General features: G+C 39.1%; 2 protein-coding genes across 2 annotated transcripts; one reads left to right on the top strand and one right to left on the bottom strand.

Annotated features, from left to right (window-relative positions):
* Positions 1–1,430: 1,430 nt before the first annotated feature.
* aip (aryl hydrocarbon receptor interacting protein) lies at positions 1,431–6,024 on the top strand. Its single transcript, XM_085161664.1, has 7 exons — positions 1,431–1,589; positions 2,067–2,249; positions 2,335–2,523; positions 3,189–3,365; positions 3,511–3,652; positions 4,903–5,132; positions 5,260–6,024. The coding sequence occupies exons 1-7, from the start codon at positions 1,491–1,493 to the stop codon at positions 5,263–5,265; spliced, it is 1,026 nt and encodes a 341-aa protein (XP_085017790.1). The 5' UTR covers positions 1,431–1,490; the 3' UTR covers positions 5,266–6,024.
* cdk2ap2 (cyclin dependent kinase 2 associated protein 2) lies at positions 5,579–12,344 on the bottom strand. The gene is made up of 5 exons (XM_085161669.1): positions 12,215–12,344; positions 10,775–10,930; positions 10,404–10,495; positions 8,529–8,649; positions 5,579–7,069 (listed from the first exon to the last, which is right to left on the bottom strand). The coding sequence occupies exons 2-5, from the start codon at positions 10,827–10,829 to the stop codon at positions 7,002–7,004; spliced, it is 336 nt and encodes a 111-aa protein (XP_085017795.1). The 5' UTR covers positions 10,830–10,930; positions 12,215–12,344; the 3' UTR covers positions 5,579–7,001.
* Positions 12,345–12,641: the final 297 nt, after the last annotated feature.

Below are 12,641 nucleotides of genomic sequence, written 5' to 3'. Positions count from 1 at the left end.
CAAATCCTCTGTAGAGTGTGCATCTATGAAAGCTAAACAAGCACTTGAGTGTTCAGGGTTGATTTAATTGACTCTTAAAAAGAGCAATTGGACCCAATAAACAGAAACTATTTCCATTTAAATTGACAATAGATTATTCTAGATATCTAAATCTCCAGTGATCCCAGTTTTAAAAAGAAATAACAGCAATAATAACAAACCCAATGAAGGACACTTGGGTTCTGCTGCTTTCCTGTCATACTGGTCAGATAACTGCTGAGCCAGGAGTAAGCTAGCACTTTTTTAAAAAAAAAATAACAGGGTTCTTGGTGATCTGCACTGATGATCACTCTGTATGAAGCTACAATGTTTGGACCATTATGATGAGAAAAAATTGTGGTAAAGTCCATCTGCTGGAGGCTAGCAGGTAGAGTGTGGGAAATCAATGGGTTGCAGACTTTCACATCCACACAGAGGAGGAAAAATAACAGATAAGCATGGTGTGTATGCTGCTGGCAGTGTGTTTGAGATAACTGTCATGCTGAAAAAGAAGCTGTTGCCCATCAGATGCTTTCCAGATTATATTGCATGGTGGGTCAAAATCTGATGGCACTTTTCTGTGTTCATATTCCCATCAAATGTGGCACAATCTTCAACATCACTGGCTGAAATGCACCGACCACGACAGAGGCTTCGCTGTGTTTTACAGATGGCTGTACCTCAGCCTTTTCTTTCTGGTCTCCTTCCTTCAGAATGGCTTCCTGACAGTCACCCTTCCAGTTAGACAGTTTCTGATGAGTCTTCAGTCAACAGTAGATGGATCAACTAAGAATCTCTCAGGTGCTGTGTCAAGTCTTCACTGGATTTGTTTTGTGCTTGAATGATTTGTGGGTCAGTGTTAAGTTACTTAACAAACAAACAAACATTCGTCTAAAAATTGTAAAGTACAAGGTCTGGACTGAAAATGAGTAAAAAACAAAAAAAAAGCAGCCAATGTCTAAAGAAAATCTCTGAAGACCTGCAGAAATCCTGGAGAACTATTGCTCAAGACACAATTAAGTCTCTCTCCTCAGAAAGAAAATATAAAAAGATGAGGGGGTGGCTCAAGACATTTGCACAGTAATGTACATAGAGAACTCATAAAAAGTAAAAACATATGAAACGTTTTGTGTGTGTGTGTGTGTGTGTGTGCGTGTGTGTGTGTATGCAAATAAAAATAATACGTTGCATTATTCCGATATTCGAGAGCGCCATCATCTGGCGACATCTGGACTGTTATTACCAGGAGGTAATATCAATGTAATAAAAGCGTAGCTAAATAATAATCTTATTAATCTATTTATTTCGTTATTTTGCGTGTTTGTTTCTGAGCATCTACAATAGTAAACCATTACAGCTGTTTTTCTATGAAAACGAAAAGCTCGCGCTAGATGACGCCCCTAATGACGTCTTACGAAACGACAGCACTCGCGAAAGATCGTGATATCTCGTGAACTGAGAGTCGACCGAGGATGGAGGAAGAGGCTCGCAAGCTTCTCGCGGAGGGAATTAAAAAGAAATTAACCAGTCCCGGTAAAGGAGACTTATCGACCTTTCCCAATGGAACTAAGGTAAGACCTCCGGTCCCAGCGACTGATCGGGTTCAATCCAGGCTTTAGTCTGAGTAACGCGACGAGGTACTGCTATCGGCCGATAGCTAATGCTATCGGCGTTTATAGCTTTGCTAACACTTTGGACTCGAGTTAGTCCGAGTCTTTGCTGTATCGGACGCTGCTGTGTACACACATCACCGACAAGCTAGAGTGTTTTGTCGATTTATGGTGATAAAGTAGTAGACGGGGTTAGGATCGTTTTAGGCCTGGTTCGTTTCCCCCCCCCCCTCTGTTTCATTTGATGGAAAGATAGGGGCGGGAACAGGACGGCCTGTGTTTGTGAATTCTGATTCGTCGAGCTGTCACGTCAGTCAATTTTCCATTTTTGTGATTGGTCACAGTGTGATACAACGCAGACCCTTACAGATATGTCATTTGGGGGTGCTAATTCTTTCTTCTTTTAGGTAATAACACCATTTCCCTTTTTATTATTAGGTGGTCTTTCACTACCGCACCAGCCTGTGTGAGGGCACCGTGCTGGATGACTCCAGAACCATGGGGGGCCGCAGTAAACCCATGGAGCTCATCCTGGGCAAAAAGTTTAAATTGGCTGTGTGGGAAAGACTGGTCATCACTATGAGAGAAGGAGAAGTTGCAGAATTTACCTGTGACACCAAGGTTGGTAAGCTGGTGATACTGGAATTGATTGGTTAAACAGTTCATTTTTCCTCAGGGCTGATTGTATCTCTGTCTCATTCCTCAGCACACAGCACTTTATCCGCTTGTGTCCCAGTCCTTAAGAAACATCAGTGTTGGTAAGGACCCTCTGGAAGGCCAGAGGCACTGTTGTGGCATTGCCCAGATCCACTCGCACCACTCTCTGGGCCACAAGGACCTGGATCATCTCCAAGCCAATCCACAGCCACTTGTCTTTACTATCGAGCTGCTGGAGGTGAGCAGGAAGGAGAGCAACATCAGTGGTGGTGCTGGGTTGGGTTCCAGTAATAGCACCAACACAGTACTTGAGTTTTTATACATATATATTTTTGTATTTTATTTATTGATTAGGCCATTAAAGATTGTCTAATCAATAAAGAAAATGCTGTTAGTCCAAAGTGACACCTTAATTATGCTTGTTTGATCTTACCAGTAGTCCAAACTTAATAGAGCTTTTTTTTAATTCACAAAACGTCGCCACAGCAGGTGATTTTTAAATGTGAAGGATAATATTATTATTTTATTATAATTACGTTATCCATTAAGTAGATCAATGACTAAATGAGCTAAAAGGCAGCAGAATCTCACTTGTCAAAAGCTGGTACTGTAAAAATGTGTTATTTTTATATGAAAAATGATGATTAGAATAATTTCCAGTTAATTAGCTATAAATCAAATAATTGTTTCAGCCTGTATTAACTTTGTATTAACTGTAAAGTTGTTTAATCTATATTAGGAAATATTTTCAAGCTTTTCATGGGATCATGAAAAAGGAAAGAAAATACTAGTGAAAAATATATATTTTTCAAATTTCTTCCTCAGTAAATACACTCATTATATTCCATTAATAGGTGCATCAAATATACTAAATATACTTCATGTGTCTCTCTGCCTGCCCAGGTTCTTCCTCCCGGGTCATTCCAGCTGGATGTGTGGGCCATGACGGATGAAGAGAAACTCAGTTTTGTGCCTCAGATCCACGAGGAGGGCAACAAGCTCTTCAAAGAAGGCCACATCAGTGAGGCCAGAGACAAATACTACAATGGCATCGCCTGCCTTAAAAACCTACAGATCAAGGTTGGGGGACAGTCATGCATTTTATGCACTGATAACCATGGACACATTGCTGTCATACATTTCCTTCCTTGAATATGTTTTCAAGTGGAATTAAGATTTGTGTCTCTTGTCATTTTGTGAATACTTTGTGAAATCTTTTATTCAGGAGCAACCTGGAGATGAAAATTGGTTAAAGTTGGACCAGATGATCACAACACTGCTTCTCAACTACTGTCAGTGCCTCTTGCTCGAGGGCCAGTATTACGAGGTCATCGAACACTGCTCGTCCCTTCTCTTCAAATACGAGAGTAAGGCTGCCTGACTCAAATTTAGTCAGTTTGCACCAATTTCACTGCTGAAGGATGACACCACTTAAACGTTAGCGTCTTGCTTAATACAGCATTAGTTGCTTTCTCTCTTTTGCCTTTCTGTGGCATATCATCATTGCTAAGAAACTTGGTAAAATACATCCTTTAATCTTTTTTTTTATTTTAAACAAATGTGACTCTGTTAGAGTCAGTTTTGTCAAAGTTGTCGCAGATTGCATAACTTCAGTTATTTACTACTAGCCTCATCGTCAAAGATAAGTCGCACCTCCTGGCTTAGGTCTGGAGCTGGGTCATCTGGTTCCACCTCGTGGCCACAGATGCAACCACGTATCGATGTCATGCCCATGTCCTCCGATCCACTCCGGGATATTACACAGAAAGTTGAACAGACGCAGAAACCAGCCTGAACCTGACTGATCGTATCAGTTGTGGTTGTTGTATTAGTCTCTTTTTTTTTTTCATTTCTATATTAAAATGGTAAAATACTGTTACTATTTTTGGCATTTATTCTTTACCATTTGGGAGTTTTATCACCAACACAAAGGTGCTCAGCATAATAAAATAATTCATTATACGTAGGTTATTTTACTTGTGACAGCTGATTGCTTCACAATTGCCCTCTGCACATACAAACACTAAACTATATCTCATGCCATACAAGTGAACTGTGCAGCTGTTCAGGGTTATTATGGCATGAAAAAGCGTCTCACTGTCATTAATATTATTGGACGCTGCTATTCTCTTGTTAGCTCATCCGTCCGAAGGATTGATATGATGGCAAGGCACAAGAATTGCTCCTCCTGCTACTGAGGTAGTCAGATTTTAATAAAACGAGTGTTTTCGGGCCTCCTCGACTTCTCAGTGGATTTAAATTCTTGTTAGGTTTAGAAAAAACGTTCTTTCTGCATGTCACACATTACAATAATTTGCAAATTATGATGGATAACAAGCCAGTTGAGCTCCTATCTAATAATGATGTGTATGTGTTAGTCCCTGTAGAGAAATGACTCCTCTGCATTTAACCCATTCAAGCAGTGGGCAGCCACCAGTGCAGCGCCCGAGGAGCAGCGGGTGGCTACAGTACCTTGGTCAGGGGTACCTCAGGGTAGCCGTTCAGTGGATTCAAACCCCTGACCTTCCAATTATGGGGCAACCACTTTACCTACTGAGCTATCCCTGCCCTGTGTCACCAATGTTGTAGTTTGAATAGCTGTTCTTCCTCCTAACAGACAACGTAAAGGCCCTTTACAAGCGCGCTAAAGCCCACGCTGCCGTGTGGAACGAGACGGAGGCGCGAGCCGACTTTGCGAAGCTCTTGGAACTGGATCCTTCTCTGGGACCGTCTGTGGCCAAGGAGCTGAAAACCATGGAGGAGAGGATCCGCTCCAAACAGAAGGAGGAAAAGGGTCGCTACAAGGACCTGTTCAACTACAACACGCCACCAGCTACTGCCACTACAGTCAGTCCAGTTTGAGTTTTTCCTAATTGCACTGATCATATTCACAGGCCCGCAAGTGAGAAGCTTGTTTTGTAAGTAAGTCGTATTGTGTTTTAATGAAGCGTGTTATACTCTTTCCTTCTCGCAGGGTTGAAGTCTCTATGAGTTGGACTCGAGAGGATGCCTGTTAATTTCAAGATGGAGGAGAGAAACAGTCGGTGCGCTCGGCGTTCCACTTTTATTCCATCCAAGCCAAACACCCAGCCACGGGTCGATGCGCAAACAAAACTTGCATTGCAGCTTTAGTCCTCTAAATGTTAAATTAAGATTTTGATTTGAAAATGTTTATGTTGTAGCTGGAATTTAAAGTGAAAACCCAGTTTTTTTTAGAGGACTGTAATGTAAGGCACAGCCATTAATTCAGTCTGTAATATTAATTTAAAGGAACTTTTTTTTCATTTACTTTCTTAAAGGGAGCATTTTCCTTTTAATGATCAACTTATCTGCAATTTGGGAGCCCATTACCATGATCAAAATGATCAGAAAATCTTGTTTTTTTGGACAATCATGTATCTCATCTTTGCCTCGCAACCCCTTTCTATTATGGTCACAGCAGAATCACCATGACTACATGATATGTGGGCCATGAAACGTAACCTCTGCGACAATCTTATAAAACACTTTGTCTTTGCTTTCTACTGTGTACGTATTTCATGTATGTACTAAATACTACCTTTATTTTTATGTCAAGATGTACTCTGCGCAAACTCACAGTATCTCATTCACTTGCTTAGAAAGAGCTACTCTTTACTGTTCATGTGAAGCAGTGCGTCATTTAGCCCAAGCTTGCCTGCAGTGACATGTTATTGAGGTTGTGATTGTGGAACTGTAAATAAATCTGTGTTTATCCTCAGCTTTGTGTTTTGTTAAATACGGCCCATAGAGCTGGATTTATTTAAAAAATAAAAAAAATAGGATGTTTTCTATCAATCAGAAGTCTTGAGTGAAAAAACAAACTGTCCTTGCTCTTTAAATGTTTTCTAGATTAAGGCCGTTAAGTTTAATTTCCTAAAAATAAAGAAATAAATCTGCTAAGTATGTTGTCAAAACACTATTTCCAAGGTCAATAAACATTTCAACTACTTTTATAAAAACAAAAAACACTCCATTGAAAGATGTTGAGTCACATTTGTTTGATAAAACCTCCTGTAACATCTTAAAAACCTAAAAAGCATTTTACATTTTTTTTGTGATTTTTTTTTTTTATTTATACATACCGAATCTCAAAAATCTGGTTTACAAAATTTCCATACTAACAAACTGACATGAGATATACAGAGTTCTTGGGAATGAGAAACGTCCGATGTGTGTTTACAAAATATGGAAAACAAAACAAGGGTGAAAGGAACAGGAGGATATTCAAGATGTACAGAATAACAGAAAATGCTCATGGGTTGAAAACTGGATGTTCAAAATCGACACAGGAGCACTGGTGCAGTGGGGACATCTTTAAAAAAAGTCAACTTTCTTGGTCAAATCCCATTGTTGAACAAATATAAACATTCCCATCCACTTTGATATCCCCAGCTTGACCTAAAAATGTGCTGAAATTCCCCACATTTTTAAAATAGATATAAAATTTTCTGTTTGCGTATGCACAACGAGTTGCAGAAAGTTTGTCTTTACCAAAATGGGCGAAGTGAAATGCTGTGAATGGATACAAGGGGGCATAATGCACCTCTAAAAAGCCAGTGGAAAGAGGAAGGATTTAATTTATAACAACAACAACAAAAAAAAAAAGGTTATAAAACATCAAATGGGGATCACGATGTGGGCAGGTGTCACAGGAAAAAGAGTGCCAGTGCCAGGTGGAGGGATTTGTCCAAAAGGTTATGTGCGGGCGCTTCTCTCCGTCTCTGCAAGACACTCCCTGACCAGTGCACGGGCATGGATTATACCTGTATGACACAAACACAAGGCAGGTTTAAGAAAGAAAAAAAAAAAAGACTACCTCAAATACAACAACACGCAACAGTCATTACTGCCAAGTTAGAGGTCTCTCATTAACCAAGAAAACTGAGTTGATTTAACCCATAAAAGTATTTCAAAAAAAGACCCGCTAATGTTGTTTTCTTTCCTACCTAATTAATGAAAAGTTGTTGTCATTTCATATTCCAGCTATACCTCAAACTATACCTTTTTGGCTATCATGCCATTTAAAATTTTAACTTTCCTTTTATACTTTTAATAAAATTCTAGTTTTTGTGTTTTTACCCCAAACTTCCTGCATTTGTTTCCTATGGAATTACCCTATATTCTTACAAAGTGTGAGTGTCAGGAATATATTTTTTGTGGACCACAAAGAGTGCCACCACTTAGGAAGATTATTTTACACAACAAGAACTAACACACAGTTTATCCCCAGTGATTGTGTCACTGTAGACGAACGCTTGTGCCATTCACGGGAACGTTCAGATTTTTACAATATAATCCAAACAAGCCCATCGAGTATGGCCTAAAGATCTTCTTGGTTTGTGATGCACAAATCTGGACTCAACAAAATGGTGGATGAAAATACCAGAGAAAGGAAAAAAAAGCACAACTGATCCTGTTCTACAACAAGACCAAAGGAGGTGTAGATACTGTTGATACACAAGACTTCTGGAATGACGCATTTTGGACACACAAGACTAAAGTGGAGATATTCTGGGTAATGCACAGCACAACACAAATCAAGCACAGCATATCAGCACAAACATCTGTCTTGAACTATCAGAGTGGTGGAGGTACAGAACAAATCCCTGCAGCTTTGTAAAGAAGAGTGGGATCATTACTCCAAAGATATGAAACTCAGTCATACAGAAAATGAGAACTTATTTTTAGTTATTGCTGCTAAATGTACACAAGCTACCAAATCATAGAGTGTACTTATAGTTTCACAGGACTGCACAGTCATGTGACAAACCTTATCTTTTAAATGCAGGTATGCAACTCAGTTTCACTAAATTCTTCACTGTGCCCCACACTTTGACAAATGTGTCTTAATGGATAACTGACTGTGATAACTTCCAGCTGTCATGGGGGGCTTTACCTGGCAAATTTCTTATAAATGTGTATATTGGGCTTTAAGTCTTCAGCTGGAGTCAGAGACAATTTTCTTTATATAAAAGGATAATAACAGAGCACTGTTACTGCAGCAACTAAATAAGCATTTTCAGAATAAGCTGTGTGAAATCCACATTCACCAAAGAGCTAAGAAAAGTGAAAAGTTCACCACTCTTCCTCTGATTCTATTTGCATAATAGATGCATAAAAAAATAATTAAAAAAAAACCTTCATCCCACCCCCCAAAAACCGAAACAACAACAACAATGTTCTGAATCCTACTGACATGCACTTTTGACTACTAAAACATACCTCTCTTTAGCCTCTCCATAGCGCTCTTGCTCCCTGCGTATGTGGGCCTGATCTCACGGCTCATCTCCTCAATGACAGACAGGAGCTCACTGTAGGTGGACCCTTGGGACACTTTCACAGGCTGTTTGGGAAAGTAGTAGAAAACATTAGTCATGTCACAGTTCCACATACACGCCAGACATGAATGAAAAATGTAGATTTTTTTTCTTTTTTGTAGAATGACATGAAAAATATGTCAGTTTGCTTTTTACAGCAGATGTAACAACAATGTTCCCTGTAATTTTTCATGTGTCTGAGCGAACACACAAACTCCCTGAGCGGTCCCTTGGACCACTGTGAGCAACAGCAGACGTGTGCACTGTGGTCACGCCAGCATCGAATCCATCCAAGTTACATGGTTTATTAAAATAATCAAATTAAAGCATTTACATTTATGTTAGACTACTTTTAATTAACTGCTTTAGCCCACTTACAATGAAAATTTAAAAAAGAAAATCTTGTTCATAACCTGTGTAGTATGTTAACACTATTGGAAGTAAAAGTAACTTGAACTCCAATTTTGAGAACACAACTTTTTTTTTTTTTTGTATTATGAGTATGAGTCTGTGGTCTGGGAGAGAGTCTGTAACTCTCTGTCTGCAAAATACAGTATATAATGACCAATGCTGGGCAATTAATTATATAGTTACTTCTTCAAAAAAGTAACGGAGTTTTGCAAACAACAAAGTTTTTTGCAGCTGTTTACCTATTTTTTTTAAACAAACATTTCACACTATTTACAGAACAATCAGATGTTCTGCATCAAATCTGATGCCACACAAATTATTTGTGCAACCAAGAAAATAATTTCTGTCCACTATGATAATGGAGAACAGCCTGATACCTGCAGGCCTGACAACAAGAGATGTATCACTCCTGTAACACCTGTAACATTTAGTTCTGACACACACAACAAAACTATTGAATACACTACACACTAACTACACAATATTTGCGCTAAATGTCCCAAATCGTTCTAATCCCATAGGGGAGCAGCCAGTCACTTACTGACTAACACTGCAAAACAGAATTGTTAATGTATTTACTTTAATTTCAATTCAGGCGTTGTGCGCAATGCAGATTTTTTCTGCGCAGAGACCATGCCAGCTGTGCGCACGCACGCAGCTTAGAGGGAACATTGTGTAACAATGATGAAATAATTATAATACTGCAATGATGTAGTATTGTAGTGTTCAAGTATTCACTGCCTCATCTAACAATAATGTAACTGTTCCCATGTCCTCTCAGAACTCTTTTGAAATCAAGTTCCCTTCATTGGTTTCCATTTATGCTAATGAAACATGCTTCAGTCAAACCGTGACCGCCTTCCACTGCCAACAATATTTACTGTACTTAATCAATATAGCACTAATAAGTAGTGCAGAAAGGCACATTTTTTCTACTACCTTAGAGGGTGACTTTATTGATAGACATTTCTATAGTATCTTCTTGTATGTTGTAATGCTTTAACTTAACTTACTTAAACTTAACTGTTTAACTCCTAATGCTTCACTTTTTGCTGGATGTATGGGAACAAAAACAAACTTCTGTGCAGCTTCAAATAAAGGAAAATGACTTTTTATCACGCCTTTTAGAAATAATTCAGCAACAGTAAAGAGGTGAATTTAATCAACCCCAGGCTGGGACATGAGTGTGAAAAGTATGTGAATACACAAGTTTTTTTTTTAGTTTATTTACTCAGTTAAGGTCCAGTATTGACATAATCAGAGTGGTTGAAAATCCATGTTTGGTGACCTATGCTTCAGTAAAAACATGACAACTCTTTACTAAAGCAGTCTGTATTCAAGTATCAGAGCAATTAAATTGTTGTTGTACCTGAACAAAGCCCATGGAGGGCGGGCCAAAGTCACTGAAGGCTGGCCTGAAGTTGGACGACGATGGAAGAGAGGGAGAGGGCACAGAAGACCCTGGCCAGAAGAAGAGAAGAGATAGAACACATTAAAGGCTGAACCTAAAACACAAGCAATTTTGTTTCAAATGTAAAATCTTAAAAAATAGTTTAATAATACTATTGTGCTGTATTGTTAATGACTGATAAAATATTGTGTGGGGCAGCACTGGTTTATGAAGGCAATGGGACTGTTGACCATAGTCACAGTGTGAACTGTTTCATACATACACACCACAGGAAACTGACAACATGCTAATAACAGCACTGCACAACATTAAAGCTGGTCCTAAAGTACCTGGTGGAGTGTGGTTGGAGCCAGATGGTGCAGGAGCAATGGGTTTGTAACTCATGGCGATTTCAGCAGGCAGCTCCCCGTACGACGTGCCGCTTCCTTCAGTCCCGTCAACCCGATACTTATACAGCTTTACAGGTGATGATGAGCTCCTAAGAGCTAATGCATAAAGATACACAGAAACACAAATGCAATTCAATCCATGAATAGAAGGAAGCAAAGGAAGCTGTGAATCAGAATAATCAGGAATCCCCATCAACAAAAGTCGGAGAGGAAATGAGCACAATAGACCTTTCTTTAACAGCAGTAGCAAGACTTGTCAGCCTGGATGTGTTTGGGAGCAACGCAAACATTTTTTATGTAAAAACAGAGCACATTTGCCTTAGGCCACACATTACACAACAAAATTTATGACCTGTCAGTGGAAACGTTTCTCATTCAGGTTGTTTTTGCAGCAGAGAGATGAGAAAACCGACAGGAAACCAAGGTCCTCACTGCGGACATTTTATACTCTGTGCTAAAATGACGCCTTTTCTTGGGTTCAACTTTAACATTTGAACTTTATAGCAAAAATTAACAGACTTGAATTGAGAAAACATCATTATGCTGTATTACATGATCATTACTGCTGTAGTCACATTTACTTCTGATCAGACATTCGCAGAGCACTTGTTTTGTACATAAAGCATAACATTTCTACCCATCCCCATGTCCTCTATATATAAATATTAAACCTTATACTGCCCCATTAATTGTAGCAAAGTTATTGTGAAAAATTAAAAAAAAGTTAACTCATTCAGAGGGGACCAGGTGGATTTCAATGATTTTAGCTGTCCCATGATAGTAACTTGCACTGTATGGGAAAGTACATTAAATCTTCCCATTCAGTCACAAAACAACAAGTGCCATTAAAAACATACCCATGCTCGTGTTCAACCACATGAGCTTTCTCGGGTCATCTAAGAGTCCGCTGGACTCTAATTTAACAATTTGCAGCAAAAACATCGTAATTACAATACAAGTTGCCTAATCTGTCAATGGCACTCTGACTGCAGAGAACCATAGCTTAATATCAGACTACACTGAATGTGTCAACCTGTGAACTGTACTTGTTTTGTGTTTTAAGCCGCCTCTACTGAAGCTTTTCATAGGCTGGGTGAGTGTGAATGTGGTCACTCAAAGTCGCACGAGCGGAGCCCAGAGGTGCTCAATGAAACAAAAGCTGACGTTAGCATTTACATAAAGCTGCCAAGCTAACTACTACTTGGTAACGTTAGCCAGATTAGCTTGCTTTTGCCGGTTACCACAAAAACATAAGTAAACCCCAACCAAACAGGCTTACCGTTTACATTCTAATACAGACCGCGAATATTAATAGCGTTAAACTAAACTTGTGACCACCGATGACACCTGAAGCGATACAAAAAAGTGGCAATTTTGTACCTTTTTAGGGAGACGTGAAATCCGCTGTGGGACGCGAGCTCTGACTCTTCCTCAGTGACTGAGTCTGCGCAGACGAGGGGGCTGGGTTTTTTTTTAATCTTTACAGCGATTTGATTGGTCGGTTTACATGTGACATACGTCCTAAATGTTTTCGTCACCAGAAACTACTACCGCGCCAAACCCGCGTCATACGTATGAAAATGAAAATACGAACGCTGAAACAAATGGCAGATATAGTTATAGATAAATACATTACGATATTTAGGAGAGAAATTCTTTCCCATTTACATAATAATTATAAAGTCTAGAAGAACTTTTAGACTTTGAAACATGTCTGAATAGTTAATATGAAATGGGAACATTTTACCCCTTGATGTACCTTCATTTTTCTGTTTTCACTCCCATATTTTAAATTTAAATATATATT

The sequence above is a fragment of the Neolamprologus multifasciatus genome, chromosome 6, assembly GCF_963576455.1.
Source record: "Neolamprologus multifasciatus chromosome 6, fNeoMul1.2, whole genome shotgun sequence".
In the NCBI taxonomy this organism is placed as follows: Eukaryota; Metazoa; Chordata; class Actinopteri; order Cichliformes; family Cichlidae; genus Neolamprologus; species Neolamprologus multifasciatus.
This window is presented reverse-complemented; position numbering and strand designations above follow the sequence as displayed.